At 45.7% G+C, this 19617-nt stretch overlaps 1 protein-coding gene across 1 annotated transcript in view; it reads left to right on the top strand.

The window, feature by feature from the left end:
* The window catches only part of LOC143804035 (uncharacterized), a 47271-nt gene that overhangs the window by 13030 nt on the left and 14624 nt on the right, over window positions 1–19617 (top strand). Inside the window, exons 7-10 of the mRNA XM_077281777.1 lie at window positions 2–77; window positions 1783–1886; window positions 5820–5882; window positions 13701–13736. Coding sequence (XP_077137892.1) covers window positions 2–77; window positions 1783–1886; window positions 5820–5882; window positions 13701–13736 — 279 coding nt within the window. The remainder of the gene's footprint in view (window position 1; window positions 78–1782; window positions 1887–5819; window positions 5883–13700; window positions 13737–19617) is intronic.

The following is a 19617-nucleotide window of genomic DNA, read 5'->3' as shown; positions in this document are numbered from 1 at the left end:
GTGATAAAGAAGAAAAAGAAGAAGATCAAGAACAAGATGAAGTCGTCATGTATGTAGAGAGATTTAATGATATGATTGTATGGACATTATATAGTATACATTATACAGCTGCTTCTCACAAAATTAGAATATCATCAAAAAGATAATTTATTTCAGTTCTTCAATACAAAAAGTGAAGCTCAAATAATATATGAGTCATTACAGAGTGATCTGTTTCAAGTGGTTATTTCCGTTAATGTTGATGATTACGGCTTACAGTTACAGCCAATGAAAACCCAAAAGTCATTAAATCATTAAGTCAGTAAATTAGAATACTTTATAACAACAGCTTGAAAAATTATTTTAAAATCCAAAATGTTGGCCTACTGAAATGTATGTTCAGTAAATGCACTCAATACTTGGTCTGGGCTCCTTCTGCATCAATTACTGCATCAATGAAGCTTGGCATGGAGGCGATCAGTCTGTGGCACTGCTGAGGTGTTATGGAAGCCCAGGTAGCTTTGATAGCAGCCTTCAGCTCGTCTGCATGGTTAGGTCTGGTGTCATCTTCCTCTTCACAATACCCCATAGATTCTCTATGGGGTTAAGGTCAGGTGAGTTTGCTGGCCAATCAAGCACAGTGATACTGTTGTTTGTAAGCCAGGTATTGGTACTTTTGGCAGTGTGGACAGGGGCCAAGTCCTGCTGGAGAATGACATTTCCATCTCCAAAAAGCTTGTCGGCAGAGGGAAGCATGAAGGGCTCTAAAATTTCCTGGTAGACGGCTGCACTGACTTTGGTCTTGATAAAACACAGTGAACCTATACCAGCAGATGACATGGCTCCCCAAACTATCACTGATTGTGGAAACTTCACACTAGACCTCAAGCAGCTTGGATTGTGGCCTCTCCACTCTTCCTCCAGACTCTGGGACCTTGATTTCCAAATGAAATGCAAAATTTACTTTCGTCTGAAAACAACACCTTGGACCACTGAGCAACAGTCCAGTTCTTTTTCTCATTGGCCCAGGTAAGATGCTTCTGACTTTGTCTGTTGGTCTTGAATGGCTTGACACAAGGAATGCGACAATTGTAGCCCATGTCCTGGATACGTCTGTGTGTGAGGGTCTTGAAGTAATGACTCCAGCAGCAGTCCACTCCTTGTGAATCTCCTCCAAATTTTTGAATGGCCTTTTCTTAACAATCCTTTCAAGGCTGTGGTTATCCCGGTTGCTTGTGCACCTTTTTCTACCACACTTTTTCCTTCCACTCAACTTTCCATTAATATGCTAGGATACAGCTGTGAACAGCGAGCTTCTTTAGTAATGACCTTTTGCGACTTACCCTCCTTGTGGTGGGTGTCAATGACTGCCTTCCAAACATCTGACAAGTCAGCAGTCTTCCCCATGATTGTGAAGCCTACTTAGACTAAGGGATCTTTTTAAATGCTTAGGAAGCCTTAGCAGGTGTTTTTTGTTAATTATTCTAATTTACTTAGATGATGACTTTTGGGCTTTCATTGGCTGTAAGCCATAATCATCATCAACATTAACAGAAATAAACACTTGAAATAGATCACTCTGTTTGTAATGACTCCATATAATATATGGGTTTCACTTTTTGTATCGAAGAGCTGAAATAAATTAACTTTTTGGTGATATTCTAATTTTGTGAGAAGCACCTGTATGTATATGTGATTATACAGGTAATGAGGATATACATCATGGACCCACACATACCCAGCTACAGAGATTCCAGCTTCTCTTGCTCTTAGTCGTGACGCTCACCAGTGTTGTAGCATTAGAGGACTACAGGAGCAGTTGCCATGTACACCAAAGTCTATGAGCTGAAACAATTTATCATTTCATCCCTGTTACACGAGAAGCCATTTCCTCTTGGACTGGTGCAGTGAGTTCTCACCCAGCAGTGCGCATGCAGAGCGCAGCAATCAAGATGAGATTGTTATCTACTGCTACACTTTTTATAGGTTGCTACTATAGTGACAAAATTTTCAGTATCATGAATTGAACTTTGTCATCTTGGTCTCTGCCTATGCAGAGCGCAGCAGCCAATAACAAACTCATCTTCACTGCTGCGCTCTGCATAAGCAGCAACAGAGATGACAACAGCTCTGTAGCCAATGAATGAACACAGTATTGAATCACTTGCACTTCACTATTCTGTCTTCATTCATCACTAGGAGCTACTTTTACGTTTTTACGCATTTTTTTTTTACCTTAACTAACTTTAGGACTAAGATCAACTCAGGATAAGGTTAGAGCTAGGGTTAATTGACAACATTGACTTAATTGCAGGTTTTGTAGAGGACTTTAAGGGTATGTGTCCACGTTCAGGAAACGCTGCGTTTTTGACGCAGCGTTGTGCAGCAGCGTCCAAAACGCAGCCAAATCCTGACCAAAGCCTGAAGCAAACCTGAACGTGGACACATACCCAAATACTGATGCCCCATCCTTAGTATAGCTCATCAATATCTGATCAGTACAACAAATGGCACCACCACCGATCAGCTGTTCCCAGTGACGGCAGCAGCCGGATGTGCTGAGTTGCGATTCTGTACAGCACAGATTCATCAAATGTATAGTGGTTACAGTCGAGTACTGCACATCCACTCCTGCTGGTTCTAATAAGGGTTGGATGTGCAGTACCAAGCCACAGAAACTATCCTGTTGGTGGAGCTTTGATCTACAGAGCTGTAACTCAGTACATCTGGCCACCGACATCAGTTAAAGCTGATTGGCAGGGGGGCCAGATGTCGCACCCCCACTGATCAGATATTCAGGACCTATCTTAAGAATTAGTCATCAATATAAAACTCGTTTAACGACAGGGCTAAATTACAGTGGGGCAAAAAAGTATTTAGTCAGTCAGCAATAGTGCAAGTTCCACCACTTAAAAAGATGAGAGGCGTCTGTAATTTACATCATAGGTAGACCTCAACTATGGGAGACAAACTGAAAAAAAAAAATCCAGAAAATCACATTGTCTGTTTTTTTATCATTTTATTTGCATATTATGGTGGAAAATAAGTATTTGGTCAGAAACAAACAATCAAGATTTCTGGCTCTCACAGACCTGTAACTTCTTCTTTAAGAGTCTCCTCTTTCCTCCACTCATTACCTGTAGTAATGGCACCTGTTTAAACTTGTTATCAGTATAAAAAGACACCTGTGCACACCCTCAAACAGTCTGACTCCAAACTCCACTATGGTGAAGACCAAAGAGCTGTCAAAGGACACCAGAAACAAAATTGTAGCCCTGCACCAGGCTGGGAAGACTGAATCTGCAATAGCCAACCAGCTTGGAGTGAAGAAATCAACAGTGGGAGCAATAATTAGAAAATGGAAGACATTCAAGACCATTGATAATCTCCCTCGATCTGGGGCTCCATGCAAAATCCCACCCCGTGGGGTCAGAATGATCACAAGAACGGTGAGCAAAAATCCCAGAACCACGCGGGGGGACCTAGTGAATGAACTGCAGAGAGCTGGGACCAATGTAACAAGGCCTACTGCAGCGCCCCAGAGTCCTGGTCGTTGCAGTACTGTGGCTCCGCCACTATGGGGAGCTATGGTGCGTCCGATGGCACTGAAGGAGTTCATCTGATCAGGTATCACAGACACCAATACATTTCACAGCCGGGCCTCCGGGGGGAGCTAAGGGTGCTATTCATTAGGCCACTCCCCACCATAGTGGGTAAACTGGGGGTCAGGCAGGAAGTTAGATCAGAAAGCTGACTGGATTGGACGAAGCAACACCTAGTGGCAGAGGGTGTTGTGGAGGAAGAGACAGTAGGGTCTCTGTCAGGGGTGGGATCCTGACAGAGGCTTGGCATTGGAAAGAACGTAACGGGTCCGCGCCAGCTCCGGGAAGCGGCGGGGCCCAAGAAAGGACTAGAAACGAGATAGATTGTGCTGAGTGAGAAACGAGATCAAGCGATAGGAGAATTCCAGTAGGGGTCGTGCTGTAAGACCGGAGCAACACCCTACTGAGGCGCACTACCGGTGGCCGGAACGCCGAGGGAGTATTATAACATTCAGCTTCAAGCAATACTCTAAACAGCGGCAGGACAGTCAGTTTAAGGCGGGCTGTCTAACACATATCACCTATGAAGTCTTGGGAGGCAATTGCGGGAGAGGGGCGTCTCTAGGGTCCCGGAAGAACTCCAGGCCTACCCGACAAACGGGTGCCGTTCTAACTGTAACATCAGGAAGGGACGGACGATTAGAAGAACATCATTTAATCGAGTTGTGAGGGAACTTAAGAAACAGACACAACGGTTGTGGGGTACTTTCCGTAAGCACAGCAGGGAAGGACTACAACACATAGCGCTAAGAAGGAAGGCACCGATTTCCACCTGTGAAGTGAACTCTGGAGGTGCCATTGGACCGGCCGGACTTGCGCAGCCTGGTGAACCGTATTCTGGACTGAGGACTCAGAGATCTCCAGTAAAGAGGTAAAGAGACTGCAACCTGGTGTCCTCGTTATTTACCGCGACCTGCACCCCACAACTGCACCGTTACAACACCACTTATTACACCGGACGTCCCCCACTGACAGACAGGGCCACGGACCGGGTCTAGCCACCGTGACAACCCCAGGACTGAGACCCAGAGGCCCGGCTCCGGGTACCCCTCGGCCCTGCGGCGGTGTGGGGGCGCTCCAACTACCATAAGTAACACACTACGCCACCATGGACTCAGATCCTGCAGTGCCAGACGTGTCCCACTGCTTAAGCCAGTACATGTCCGGGCCCTTCTGAAGTTTGCTAGAGAGCATTTGGATGATCCAGAGGAGTTTTGGGAGAATGTCCTATGGTCTGATGAAACCAAACTGGAACTGTTTGGTAGAAACACAACTTGTCGTGTTTGGAGGAAAAAGAATACTGAGTTGCATCCATCAAACACCATACCTACTGTAAAGCATGGTGGTGGAAACATCATGCTTTGGGGCTGTTTCTCTGCAAAGGGGCCAGGACGACTGATCCGGGTACATGAAAGAATGAATGGGGCCATGTATCGTGAGATTTTGAGTGCAAACCTCCTTCCATCAGCAAGGGCATTGAAGTTGAAACGTGGCTGGGTCTTCCAACATCACATTGATCCAAAGCACACCGCCAGGGCAACGAAGGAGTGGCTTCGTAAGAAGCATTTTAAGGTCCTGGAGTGGCCTAGCCAGTCTCCAGATCTCAACCCTATAGAAAACCTTTGGAGGGAGTTGAAAGTCCATGTTGCCAAGCGAAAAGCCAAAAACATTATTGCTCTAGAGGAGATCTGCATGGAGGAATGGGCCAAAATACCAACAACAGTGTGTGGCAACCTTGTGAAGACTTACAGAAAACGTTTGACCTCTGTCATTGCCAACAAAGGATATTTTACAAAGTATTGAGATGAAATTTTGTTTCTGACCAAATACTTATTTTCCACCATAAAATGCAAATAAAATGATAAAAAAAACATACAATGTGATTTTCTGGATTTTTTTTTCTCAGTTTGTCTCCCATAGTTGAGGTCTACCCGGCTATGATGTAAATTACAGACGCCTCTCATCTTTTTAAGTGGTGGAACTTGCACTATTGCTGACTGACTAAATACTTTTTTGCCCCACTGTATATGGCTAGTTTAGTAAGTTAGGGAGGGAGGAATAGGGTTATGGCCACTAAATGAATTAGGAGCATCTTACAAGTGGGGTGCTCCTCCGTGCGCCTGTACAGGTATCTCCAGCAAGATTTTCTAGCGTAATATTTCTGGTCGCATAAAAAGTTTCCAACTTTTAAATGTATTTCATGCCAGAAATGTTCTAATCTAAACATTTCTCTTACAGACCTGACAAATATGAAGACATTTTCTCACATTTCTCAGATTGTTCAACACTGGACAACTTATTGTAAGTATAGGAAATAAAAAGGAGATGTCTATTTCACAACCACAGAACATTCCACAGATCATTCTGCAGAACCTTCCACAGAATATTCCACAGAACCTTCTGAAGCTTTGTCTCGCTACTATACCATCTGAGAAACCTAAAAACATAACTGTAAACCAGTGAGAATGTAATATAACTGATACAGTGGGAAACAGTACGAAAAGTATTCAGACCCCTTTACATTTTTCACTCTCTGCTTCATTGCAGCCATTTGGTAAATTCAAAAAAGTTCATTTTTTCTCATTAACGTACACACTGCACCCCATCTTGACAGAAAAAAAACAAATGTACTCATTTTTGAAAATTTATTAAAAAAGAAAAACTGAAATATAACATAGTCATAAGTATTCCGACCCTTTGCTCAGTATTGAGTAGAAGCACCTTTTGAGCTAGTACAGCCATGAGTCTTCTTGGGAATGATGCAACAAGTTTTTCACACCTGGATTTGGGGATCCTCTGCCATTCTTCCTTGCAGATCCTCTCCAATTCTGTCATGTTGGATGATGAACGTTGGTGGACAGCCATTTTCAGGTCTCTCCAGAGATGCTCAAATGGGTTTAGGTCAGGGCCCTGGCTGGGCCAGTCAAGAATGGTCAGAGTTGTTCTGAAGCCACTCCTTTGTTATTTTAGCTATGTGCTTAGGGTCATTGTCTTGTTGGAAGGTGAACCTTCGGCCAAGTCTGGGGTCCATAGCACTCTGGAAGAGGCTTTCATCCAGGATATCTCTGTACTTGGCCGCTTTCATGTTTCCTTCAATGGCAACCAGTCGTCCTGTCCCTGCATGTGAAGAACACCCCCATAGCATGATGTTGCCACCACCATGTTTCACTGTTGGGATTGTATTGGGCACGTGATGAGCAGTGATTGGTTTTCTCCACACATACCGCTTATAATTATCATCAAAAAGGTCTATCTTTGACTCATCAGACCAGAGAATCTTATTTCTCATAGTCTGGGAGTCCTTCATGTATTTTTTTAGCAAACTCTGTGCAGGCTTTCATATGTCTTGCACTGAGGAGAGGCTTCCGTCGGGCCACTCTGCCATAAAGACCCGACTGGTGGAGGGCTGCAGTGTTAGTTGACTTTCTGGAACTTTCTCCGATCTCCCTACTGCATCTCTGGAGCTCAGCCACAGTGATCTTGGGGTTCTTCTTTACCTCTCTCACCAAGGCTCTTCTCCCACTATTGCTCAGTTTGGAAGGATGGCCAGGTCTAGGAAGACTTCTGGTGGTCCCAAACTTCTTCCATTTCTTGAGTATTGCAGAAAATCTGTTGTAACCTTGGCCAGTTCTGTGCCTTGCCACAATTCTCTCTGAGCTCCTTGGCCAGTTCCTTTGACCTCATGATTCTCATTTGGTCTGACATGCACTGTGACCTGTGAGATCTTATATAGACAGGTGTGTGCATTTCGAAATCAAGTCCTATCAGTTTAATTAAAAACAACTGGACTCCAATGAAGGAATAGAACCATCTCAAGGAGGATCACAAGGAAATGGACTGCATGTGACTTAAATATGAGTGTCTGAGCAAAGGGTCTGAATACTTATGACCATGTGATATTTCAGTTTTTCTTTTTTATTAAATTTTCAAAAATTTCTACATTTATGTTTGGTTTTTTTTAGTCAAGATGGGGTGCAGAGTACATTAATGTGAAAAAAAATGAACTTTTTTGAATTTACCAAATGGCTGCATTGAAACAAAGAATGAAAAATGTAAAGAGGTCTGAATACTTTCCGTACCCACTGTATATAATATCTGTCCAGACCTTTGAGAAGCGCCCTATTCTGTAAGGCCTCTTTCACACTTGCGTCATGTGACGTCCATCGCAATGCATCGTTTTGGGAAAAAAACGCATCCTGCAAATGTGCCCGCAGGATGCTTTTTTTTCCCATAGACTTGTATTGCCGACGGATCGTGATGTATGGCCATACGTCACGTCCGTCGTGCACTGGATGCGTTGTATTTTGGCGGACCGTCGGCACAAAAAAAGTTCAAGGGAACGTTTTTTCGTGCGTCGGGTCTGCCATTCCCTACCGCACATGCACGGCTGGAACTCCGCCCCCTCCTCCCCGAACTTTAGAATGGGCAGCGGATGCATTAAAAAACTGCATCCACTGCCCACGTCGTGCCGAATTTTCACAACGTGCGTCGGTACGTCACACTGACGCTAAGCGACGGCCCCGTACCGACACAAGTGTGAAAGTAGCCTTAGGCTTCTTTTACACTTCCGATTTTACAATCTGCACAGGATCCGTCACAATCCGTCGCTAATACAAGTCTATGGGAAAAAACAGGATCCAGCAGAAAAATTTGCTGGATCCTGTTTTTTCAAAAATCGACGGATTTCGACGGGAGCTAAAAGATGGAAGTGTGAAAGAGGCCTTACTGGGGGCGTGCCCTAGCGAGCGATGTGAGCGGACGTGCGACGGATCTCTCTCCCCGCACCGCTCCTATTACTCACCCTTGAAGGCGCCGCCGAATGCCGAAACTGGGCAGAGAGGCACCGCAGGACCCCTGCGTACGGAGGAAAGCACCGGAGGTAACGGGCGGTGAGGAGCGGCGATGCCACGCCGAAAACAGTCGGCGCCTGCGGCAGGTGCGAAAATCCAAGATGGCGCCGTGGCAGAGGAGGAGGCGGCCAGAGCCAGCGCTTCATACCGCCAGAGGCTGGAGGTAATCGCCCGGCTGGAGCGGTTTGCCCGCACGGAGGAGGGGGGTGCCCTGCTGCTGGATCCTTAGGGGCTTGGAGAGAGGGAAACCCCGCAGAGACAGGAAATGCATAGTGCTGACAATGCGACATCTGCTGCCAGCCCAGTGCTGACTGATGATTCTGATGGTGAGCAGCACTTAAACATGAGTGAACCAACACTGCAGGACATTTTCTCTGTTGTTATACACTGCAAATCTGCCCTGGCTGCGCTGAACATAAGGGTGGATGATTTAAAAGTTGAAATGAAGTCCCTTAACTCTGCTATGCGCAAGGTGGAGAAGAGAGTGGAGGTGGTGGAGGAACGTGTGGGCAGTGTGGAGGATCAGACAAACGAACTGTTAAAAAGAGAAAAGAAATACATTCAACGTATTGCAGAATTAGAATTTAAAACAGACGACTTGGAAAACTGTTCCCGAAGGAATAATTTAAGAATAATTGGGATGCCGGAGAAGGTGGAGGGGAATAATCCCACTGAATATATTGAGGCATGGCTTAAGAACTCGGTGGGAGGTGACGACCTTACAAATCACTTTTCGGTGGAAAGGGCTCATAGAGTCCCCACTCGGCCCCTGCCACCCGGCTCTCCCCCTTGAGCTATACTGGCAAAAATCTTGGACTACCGGGATCAGGAAACCCTATTAAAGGGAACCGGTCACCCCGTTTTTTCCGTATGAGATAAAAATACTGTTAAATAGGGCCTGAGCTGTGCATTGCAATAGTATATTTTGTGGACCCCGATTCCCACCTATGCTGCCGAAATACGTTACCAAAGTAGTCGTTTTCGCCTGTCAATCAGGCTGGTCTGGTCAAATGGGCGTGGTGTCTTCCCCCTGATCTTGCTTAGTTTTCCGTTGGTGGCGTAGTGGTGTGCGCATGCCCAAGGTCCCGAATCCACTGCACAGGGGAGTGAAAAGACCGCGATGTGCGCTATTTCATTGGTGATCGGTGGGGGCGGCCATCTTCCTTTGGCCGCGCGTTCGGCGGCGCAATGAATAGTTCATATTGGTCGCGGTGGGAGGGGGAGAGAGGGCTCTCAGTTCTCACATAGAGAAAGAAAGTTTGTTTTATCTGAATTTTGTTGAGTTTCAGATGGGGAGGATGGTTTGGTTGTGGGGGGGATGGGGGGGAGGCGGGTATCGGTGGAGACCTGGGGGAGACCGTTCTCACGTTTTATCTTTCTTTAAGGAAATGGGAGGGGATGTTAATATTATAAGTTGGAATGTCAGGGGGTTAGCAGACGCTACTAAACGGGCAGCAATATTTCAGTACCTACTGAAACAGAGGCCCTCGGTGATTTGCCTGCAAGAAACCCACTTAGTGGAAGAAAAAGTTGATATGTTACAGAAGCGATGGGTGTGCGTATCACTCGACATTCTCTAATTATGCAAGGGGGGTGTCAGTTTTAATCCATACAAATACTCCATTTGAGGAAATTGAGGTTAAAATTGATAAGGATGGTCAATATGTTTTTTTAGTGTGTAAAATCTTTAATCGTTTGATTTGCATTGTTTCATTATATATACCCCCGCCATATTCTGGTAAGAAAATTCAGGACATATTGGAGTTTATGAGAGGATGGGATGGGGTTCCCCTTCTAGTGGTGGGAGATGTGAACAATATAGCTGATGCCCACTGGGACAAGAGTAATCACGCCTCGCTGCGCAGGGACGGAAATGTCACTCCTTTTGGAAATTATCTTAGAGAAATAGGTTGGATTGACTTATGGCGGGTTCGCAATGTTAATACATATTCTTACTCCTGCTACTCGACTACGTATGGCTCTATGTCACGAATCGATGTTGCCTTGGGTAACGATGGGATGAACGAACTGTTAAGTGGGGTGGAATATAGTCCTAAGATTTTATCAGATCATAGCCCAGTTCAGGTCTCTCTGAAGTTATCTGGTCAGGTTGGATCGGGGAGGATGGGTTGGAAATTTCACCCCTCCTGGATACAACTTTTGGATATGGAAAGGGTGGGAACAGAGCTAGAGGAGTTTTTTAAGATCAATGAAGGTAGTGCAGAAAGCCATGTAGTATGGGACACTATGAAGGCGTATTTAAGGGGTATTCTGTTTCGTGACATCTCAAGACATAAGACAAGGACTAGAGCACAGGATCAAGCTGTCTTGGAAGAACTGAAGGCAGCTGAGGCGACATTGGGGGCCCACCACACTAAGGAGTCTCAGAGCCGTATGAGGGTAGCTCAGCAAGAGGTTAACCAGTTATATTTGAGAAAAGCGGAGAGGTCGCGGGCTTTTCAAAAAGAAACTTTCTATTCAGAAGGGGAAAAGGTGGGACACTTACTTTCTGTAGTGGCATCTGCACAGAGAGGCTCCTCGCATGTCTACTCCATTAAAACTGAGGACGGGACGTTGGTTACTCGGGGGAGCAAATTCTGGAAGTGTTTAGAAAATTCTATGGTAAATTATACACTTCTAGCGTGGGGAGGGGGTCTGAGGATATGACCAGGTACTTGGAGGGGATTGATCTGCCTAGGTTGAGTAGGGAGGAATGTGAGTGATTGGAGGAGCCGATAGGGGAGGAAGAATTGGGGGCTGCTTTAGCGGGCGTAGCTGGGGGTAAGGCTCCGGGGGCGGACGGTATTCCAGCTGAGATCTATGAGATTTTGAAAGATACTCTGTTGGCCAAACTGGTAGGGGTGTACAATAGTTCGTTGGAAAGAGGGGAGCTGCCTTTGTCAATGAGAGAGGCTGTTGTGGTGGTTATCCCTAAAGCCGACAAGGACCTACAGCTACCAGAATCCTATAGACCAATCTCTCTGCTGACGGCCGACATAAAGATTTTGGCAAAAGCCTTGGCAAATAGGTTGACTAGGGTGATTGACAAACTGGTTCACCCTGACCAATCAGGCTTTATGCCCAACAAATCAACGGCACTCAACCTGAGAAAGATGATTGTGATGCCGCAACTGCTTTATATGTTACACAACTCCCCTGTATGGATATCACGGAGCAGATTTCGGAGGATCAGATCCTTATTTGGCGAGCTGATCTGGGGTGGGAAAAGCCCCAGATTTAAACAGGAAATTCTACAAAGGCCAAAGACGGAGGGTGGGGTGGCACTACCTAATCCGTGGCTAAACTTTTTGGCATCACAGTGTCAGCACTTTAGGGGATGGGGTGTGGATTCGGGTGGGGAACGGATACCCTGTAGACTGAGGACACTGATTGGGTCGAAGGTATTGAGTGATGGCCTGGAGGGTGGGCATTTCCATGAGAGGGGCTCTAAATTCTGCACTATTAGGCTTATTCACAAGGTTTGGGACACAGTAAAGGTAATTAGGGGAGTGAGGGCACCTATTTGGAATAATTATCTCTTACCAGAGTTCAGACAGATGGCGGGATTTCATGTCTGGAGGGAGGCAGGCATCTCTCGGATGAGCCAAATATTACATCAGGGTAGGATTAGGAACTTCGAGGCATTGCAGGAAGAATTTCTACTGCCAAACTCTGAGATGTATCAGTATAGCCGCATCTCACATGCATACCAGGCACAGTGTAAGAGAGGGCCTATGGAGATTCAGGTTGATCTCATGCTGGATTTTATTCTTATGGGGGGAGGCACGAAGGGGGTGATCTCGGGAATATACGAATTTCTTCTATTCTCTTTCTTAGAGGGACACCCTATTAGAGCTAGGGCGAAATGGGATGCTGACCTGGGGGTGATTGACAACGATCGTTGGGACTCAATATTGGAGTACGTCCCCAAGATCTCAATGAGCGAGCCTGGGAGGTTGTCACAACTATTTGTTATCCATAGGGCTTACAGAACTCCGGACATGTTATTCAAAGCCAGTCTGAGACCTAATTCAGAATGCCCTAGGTGCTCGCAATCCGAGGCGGGCATCCTCCATATGATGTGGCAATGCACCAGGCTTTCCTCCTTTTGGATTGTGGTACTAAATAAAGTGGGATTGACATATAATTGCTCTATGCCACAGGACCCTTTGGTATGTGTTTTGGGTTACGTAGAGGAGATTTTAACTGACAATCTGTATAAAATGGTTATTGCTAGATTGCTGTTTATTGCACGAAAGTTGATTGCCAAGTTCTGGATTAGGGAAGAGCCACCAACAAGAAGGGACTTTATGACGCAAGTGGATCACATTATTGCTTTGGAGAGGAGTATCTACCTTAAGAGAAACAAGATGGACCTCTTCAGCAGGTTGTGGAATCCGTGGCTCGAGTCAACGTGATTTAAGTGACTGTTTCTGTTCTTGGGTTTTCTGCCCTCTTGAGAGCAGTATCGACAAGTCATTTTCCTTTTCTTGTATAACTATGTACGATGTAGCAAACTGGGGCTGTTTTTGTCAGGTCTCTAAAGGTTGGGAGGGAGGGGAGGGGAGAGTTTGGTTTGGGGTTTAAAAAATTTCTTAAAAAGTAAAATACGGTACATATATGTACTGTTCACAGTAACGTAATTTCCATGCATTACCCTTACTGTTTAATAAAAATATCTGCTTAAAAAAAAAAGAGGCCTTACCGAGTTATGGCTCAGTTTACGTGATAAACTTGTCACGAAAAAAAAGTATAACAAAATAAAAGATTAAAAAAATATAACACATTTATAAAAAATTGTAAATGTTATGTCTGATTTCAACAAAGACAAGATAAAACTAGTAGATCAGAGAGCAAACCATAATTACGGTACATCTTTTTCAGCTCCAAATTCAATACATGTGCCTGTGTAATAAGAGGTCCAATACTGGTCTAAGCAGTGCTAATAAGTCATGGGTTATGGGGCACAAAATACTGCCTTGCCCAGGGTATTAGCAACCAACGCTGCCAATGCCACATACTGAAATTTACCTGGTTGCTTTGGGAATTATATAGAGTCATAAATATGGTTATTTGACTAGTTATCAGAGCATGCCGAGCCAGCGTTTATGAAGAATCAATGAAATCACTCTAGTCTTACAATATAAGAGTATTCTATGTAAAGAGCCGAAGCAATATTCCCAGTGACACATATTATAATGTTATAGATGAAATATTCTACACATTTCTGAATCAATCATTGTAACTGGAGTTTTTTCTTCTTTTATAGCAAAAACATCTCCGAATGGACACCGGACACTATTTTGTAAGTATAGAGAATGGAAAGGAGAAGCCTATTCCACAATCACAAAATTTTCCACAGAACAATCCACAGAACATTCCACAGAACGTTCCTCATAACAATCCTCAGAACAATCCCCAGAACATTCCACAGAACAATCCGCAGAACATTCCCCAGAACATTCCCCAGATCATTCCCCAGAACATTCCCCAGAACATTCCACAGAACATTCCCCAGAACAATCCACAGAACATTCCACAGAACATTCCCCAGAACATTCCACAGAACAATCCACAGAACATTCCACAGAACATTCCTCATAACAATCCTCAGAACCTTCCACAGAATATTCCTGTAACAGATGGCCTCCCATCCCTCACACACCATCTTACCCACTACTCCAGGCAGGGCCGGACTGGCCATCTGGCAATTCTAGCAAATGCCAGAAGGGCCTGTCTGGTTGTGGGCTGCCTTGTTTGCTATGTTGTTAGCAGAATCTGTGTTCTCAAGACACCCATACTCTTAAGAGATGTGACGGAGCACAAAGTCGCTGACTCCGTCACTTACCGCAGCAGGCTACGGGTATCATTAGAAATATTGGACTTGTAGTAAATCTTCCTTTCCTCCATTCAGGGTAATATTAGTAATGTATTCCATCTGGTTCATGGGGACAGTGACAGCATGGGCCTGTGTGATTTCAAATGCCAGGGCTGAATTTCAGTCCCAGTCCGTACCTGACTCCAGGTCATGTTGTGGTCTCTGTCTGCTGCCGGCTCCATGCTCTGTGTATCTTGCTTTCTGCCTGCTCTCTGCATGCTTCCTGGCTGTGCGCATAGGGGGGCGGCGCCAGAACTCTCTGGTTCTTATGGAATCAGGGTGCACCTGTCTAATGTGTCCCTGATCAATTATCAAGAGGCCTCTAGTATTTAGGGCAGCTTCACCCTGTGGAACTTGCCTGTGCAATGTGTTAAAGGGAACCTGTCACCCCCAAAATGGAAGATGAGCTAAGCCCACCGGTATCAGGGGCTTATCTACAGCATTCTGTATTGCTGTAGATAAGCCCCCAATGTATCCTGAAAGATGAGAAAAAGATGTTAGATTATACTCACCTGGGCGTCGCGGTCCTCAACAGGGCAGACAAAGTACGCCTGCACCGGAGCCACAGCGTGAATACAAGAAGAGGACTTCATCCTATGAAGATGGGAGGCCCCGGACCGCGACGCCCATCGGACCAGAACCGCAGCAGGACAGCCCCTGGATGAGTATAATCTAACCTCTTTTTCTCATCTTTCAGGATACATCGGGGCTTATCTACAGCATTCCAGAATGTTGTAGATAAGCCCCTGATGCCGGTGCGCTTAGCTCACCTTCGATTTTGGGAGTGACAGGTTCCCTTTAACTCAGTTAGTGTTTTCCTTCTGAGCTGCCAGGCCTTGCTCTGTGTTTTGCCTTCTCTGTAGGCTTTACTCCTTGCCTTGTTCTTGTCTGTCTGCCCTGTCATGATCTCTGCAGGCAGAGATCATAGCAAGCCTATAGAGGGACAAGCTCTCGGAAGATGGAACTATACTGACCATGAACTAAGCCTGCCGCGCAACTAGAAATAGCCAGGTAGCATTTCCTATTTATCGCTAGATGCCCAGCTCTGGCCTAAGACCTAAATAGCTAGCAAAGGGAAATATAAGACCTGGCTCACCTCTAGAGAAATATTCCAAAGAAGACAGTAGCCCCCCACATATAATGACGGTGAGTTCAGATGAAACAACAAACGCAGCAGGAAAATAGTCTTAGCAAATTTGAGGTCCGCTTACTAGATAGCAGAAGACAGATAGTATACTTTCATGGTCAGCAGAAAAACACTAACAAAACACCATCCAGAGATTACCTTAAACTCTGGCATTAACTCATAACGCCAGAGTAGCAATCCCTGATCAACGAGAGCTTTCCAGACACAGTAACAAAACTTCAGCTGTGAACTGGAACAAATAGGCAAAACAAAACATGGACAAAAGTCCAACTTATCTAGTAGCTGTCTAGAAGCAGGAACAAGCACTGAGAGGCATCAGATAACATTGTTGACCGGCAAGAAACCACCAGAGAAATGAGCTTAAATAGCGACACCCACTACTGATGGAACCAGGTGAAACAGGAAAGAGGATGACAAGTCCAATTCCACAAGCGGCCACCGGGGGAGCCCAGAATCCAAATTCACAACAGTACCCCCCCCTCAAGGAGGGGGCACCGAACCCTCACCAGATCCACCAGGGCGACCAGGATGAGCCCTATGGAAGGCACGAACAAGATCAGAAGCATGAACATCAGATGCATTGACCCAAGAATTATCCTCCTGGCCGTAACCCTTCCAGTTGACCAGATACTGGAGTTTCCGTCTGGAAACACGAGAGTCCAAAATTTTCTCCACAACGTACTCCAACTCACCCTCAACCAACACCGGAGCAGGAGGCTCAACTGAAGGTACAACAGGTACCTCATACCTGCGCAATAACGACCGATGAAAAACGTTATGAATGGAAAAGGACGCAGGGAGGTCCAAACGGAAAGAAACAGGATTAAGAATCTCCAATATTCTATAAGGGCCGATGAACCGAGGTTTAAACTTAGGAGAAGAGACCCTCATAGGGACAAAACGAGAAGACAACCACACTAAATCTCCAACACAAAGCCGAGAACCAACACGACGACGACGGTTGGCAAAACGCTGAGTCTTCTCCTGGGACAACTTCAAATTGTCCATAACCTGCCCCCAGATGTGATGCAATCTCTCCACCACCGCATCCACTCCAGGACAATCCGAGGATTCCACCTGACCGGAGGAAAATCGAGGGTGAAACCCCGAATTACAGAAAAACGGGGACACCAAGGTGGAAGAACTGGCCCGATTATTGAGGGCGAACTCTGCCAATGGCAAAAAAGCAACCCAATCATCCTGGTCAGCAGAGACAAAACACCTCAGATATGTCTCAAGGGTCTGATTAGTCCGCTCGGTCTGGCCATTAGTCTGAGGGTGAAAAGCAGATGAAAAAGACAAATCTATGCCCATCCTAGCACAGAATGCCCGCCAAAATCTAGACACAAATTGGGTACCTCTGTCAGAAACAATATTCTCAGGAATACCGTGCAATCGGACAACATTCTGAAAAAACAGAGGAACCAACTCAGAAGAAGAAGGCAACTTGGGCAGAGGAACCAAATGGACCATTTTAGAGAAACGGTCACAGACCACCCAGATGACAGACATCTTCTGGGAAACAGGCAGATCTGAAATAAAATCCATCGAGATGTGTGTCCAAGGCCTCTTAGGAATAGGCAAGGGCAACAGCAGTCCGCTAGCCCGAGAACTACAAGACTTGGCCCGAGCACAAACGTCACATGACTGCACAAAGACTCGCACATCTCGTGACAGGGAAGGCCACCAGAAGGATCTTGCCACCAAATCCCTGGTACCAAAAATTCCGGGATGACCTGCCAATGCAGAAGAATGTACCTCAGAGATGACTCTGCTGGTCCAATCATCCGGAACAAACAGTCTATCAGGCGGACAACGATCCGGTCTATCCGCCTGAAACTCTTGCAAGGACCGCCGCAGATCAGGAGAAACGGCCGACAAAATTACTCCCTCCCTAAGGATACCTGTGGGTTCAGAATTACCAGGAGAGTCCGGGTCAAAACTCCTAGAAAGGGCATCTGCCTTAACATTCTTAGAACCCGGTAGGTATGACACCACAAAATTAAAGCGAGAAAAAAATAAAGACCAGCGCGCCTGTCTAGGATTCAGGCGTCTGGCAGTCTCAAGATAAATCAAATTTTTGTGGTCAGTCAATACCACCACCTGATGCCTAGCCCCCTCGAGCCAATGGCGCCACTCCTCAAACGCCCACTTCATGGCCAAAAGCTCCCGATTCCCAACATCATAATTCCGCTCTGCGGGCGAAAATTTGCGAGAAAAGAAGGCACAAGGCCTAATGACGGAGCAGTCGGAACCTTTCTGCGACAACACTGCCCCAGCTCCGATCTCCGAAGCGTCAACCTCAACCTGAAAAGGCAGATTCACATCAGGCTGACGCAACACAGGGGCAGAGGCAAAACGGCGCTTAAGCTCCTGAAAGGCCTCTACAGCATGAGGGGACCAATTAGCAACATCAGCGCCTTGTCTGGTCAAATCAGTCAGTGGTTTAACGACATCCGAAAAACCAGCAATAAATCGGCGGTAAAAGTTGGCAAAGCCCAAAAATCTCTGAAGACCCTTAAGAGAGGAGGGCTGAGTCCAGTCACAAATAGCTTGCACCTTGACGGGATCCATCTCAATGGAAGAGGGAGAAAAAATATACCCCAAAAAGGAAATTTTCTGGACCCCAAAAACGCACTTAGACCCCTTCACACACAAAGAATTAGACCGCAGAACCTGAAAAACTCTCCTGACCTGCTGGACATGAGAGTCCCAGTCATCAGAAAAAATCAGAATATCATCCAGATATATTATCATAAATTTATCCAGAAAATCGCGGAAAATATCATGCATAAAAGACTGGAAAACTGAAGGGGCATTAGAAAGACCAAAAGGCATGACCAAATACTCAAAGTGGCCCTCGGGCGTATTAAATGCGGTCTTCCACTCATCCCCCTGCCTGATCCGCACCAAATTATACGCCCCACGAAGATCAATTTTAGAGAACCACTTAGCACCCTCTATACGAGCAAACAAATCAGTAAGCAATGGCAATGGGTATTGATACTTAACAGTGATCTTATTCAGAAGCCGATAATCAATACATGGTCTCAAAGAGCCGTCTTTTTTTGAGACAAAGAAAAACCCAGCTCCCAAGGGAGAAGAAGATGGACGAATATGTCCCTTTTCCAAAGACTCCTTTATATATTCCCGCATAGCAGCATGTTCCGGCACAGACAAATTAAACAAACGACCCTTTGGATATTTACAACCCGGTATCAAATCTATGGCACAATCGCACTCACGGTGCGGAGGTAACGACCCAAGCTTGGGTTCGTCAAAGACGTCTTGATAATCAGAGAGGAACTCAGGGACTTCAGAGGGAATGGACGACGAAATAGAAACCAAAGGTACGTCCCCATGAATACCCTTACATCCCCAGCTCAACACAGACATTGCTCTCCAGTCCAAGACTGGGTTGTGAGACTGCAACCATGGCAATCCCAGTACCAAATCGTCATGTAAATTATACAGCACCAGGAAACGAATAATCTCCTGGTGATCCGGATTGATACGCATGGTTACTTGTGTCCAGTATTGTGGTTTATTATTAGCCAATGGGGTGGAGTCAATCCCCTTCAGAGGAATAAGAGTCTCCAAAGGCTCTAAATCAAAACCACAACGATTGGCAAAGGACCAATCCATAAGACTCAGAGCGGCGCCAGAGTCAACATAGGCGTCCGTGGCAATGGATGACAAAGAGCAAATCAGGGTTACAGACAAAATAAACTTAGACTGAATGGTGCCAATGGAAACAGACTTATCAAGCTTCTTTGTACGCCTAGAGCATGCTGATATAACATGAGTAGAATCCCCACAATAGAAACACAATCCATTCTTCCGTCTAAAATTCTGTCGCTCGCTCCTGGACAGAATTCTATCACACTGCATACTTTCTGGCGTCTTTTCCATAGACACCGCCAGATGGTGCACCGGTTTGCGCTCCCGCAGACGCCTATCAATCTGAATAGCCATTGTCATGGACTCATTCAGACCTGCAGGCAAAGGGAACCCCACCATAACATCCTTAACGGCATCAGAGAGACCTTCTCTGAAAGTTGCCGCCAAGGCGCACTCATTCCACTGAGTAAGCACAGACCATTTACGGAATTTTTGGCAGAAAACTTCAGCTTCGTCTTGCCCCTGAGATAGTGCCATCAA

The sequence above is a fragment of the Ranitomeya variabilis genome, chromosome 2 (assembly GCF_051348905.1).
Source record: "Ranitomeya variabilis isolate aRanVar5 chromosome 2, aRanVar5.hap1, whole genome shotgun sequence".
Lineage (NCBI taxonomy): Eukaryota > Metazoa > Chordata > Amphibia > Anura > Dendrobatidae > Ranitomeya > Ranitomeya variabilis.
This window is presented reverse-complemented; position numbering and strand designations above follow the sequence as displayed.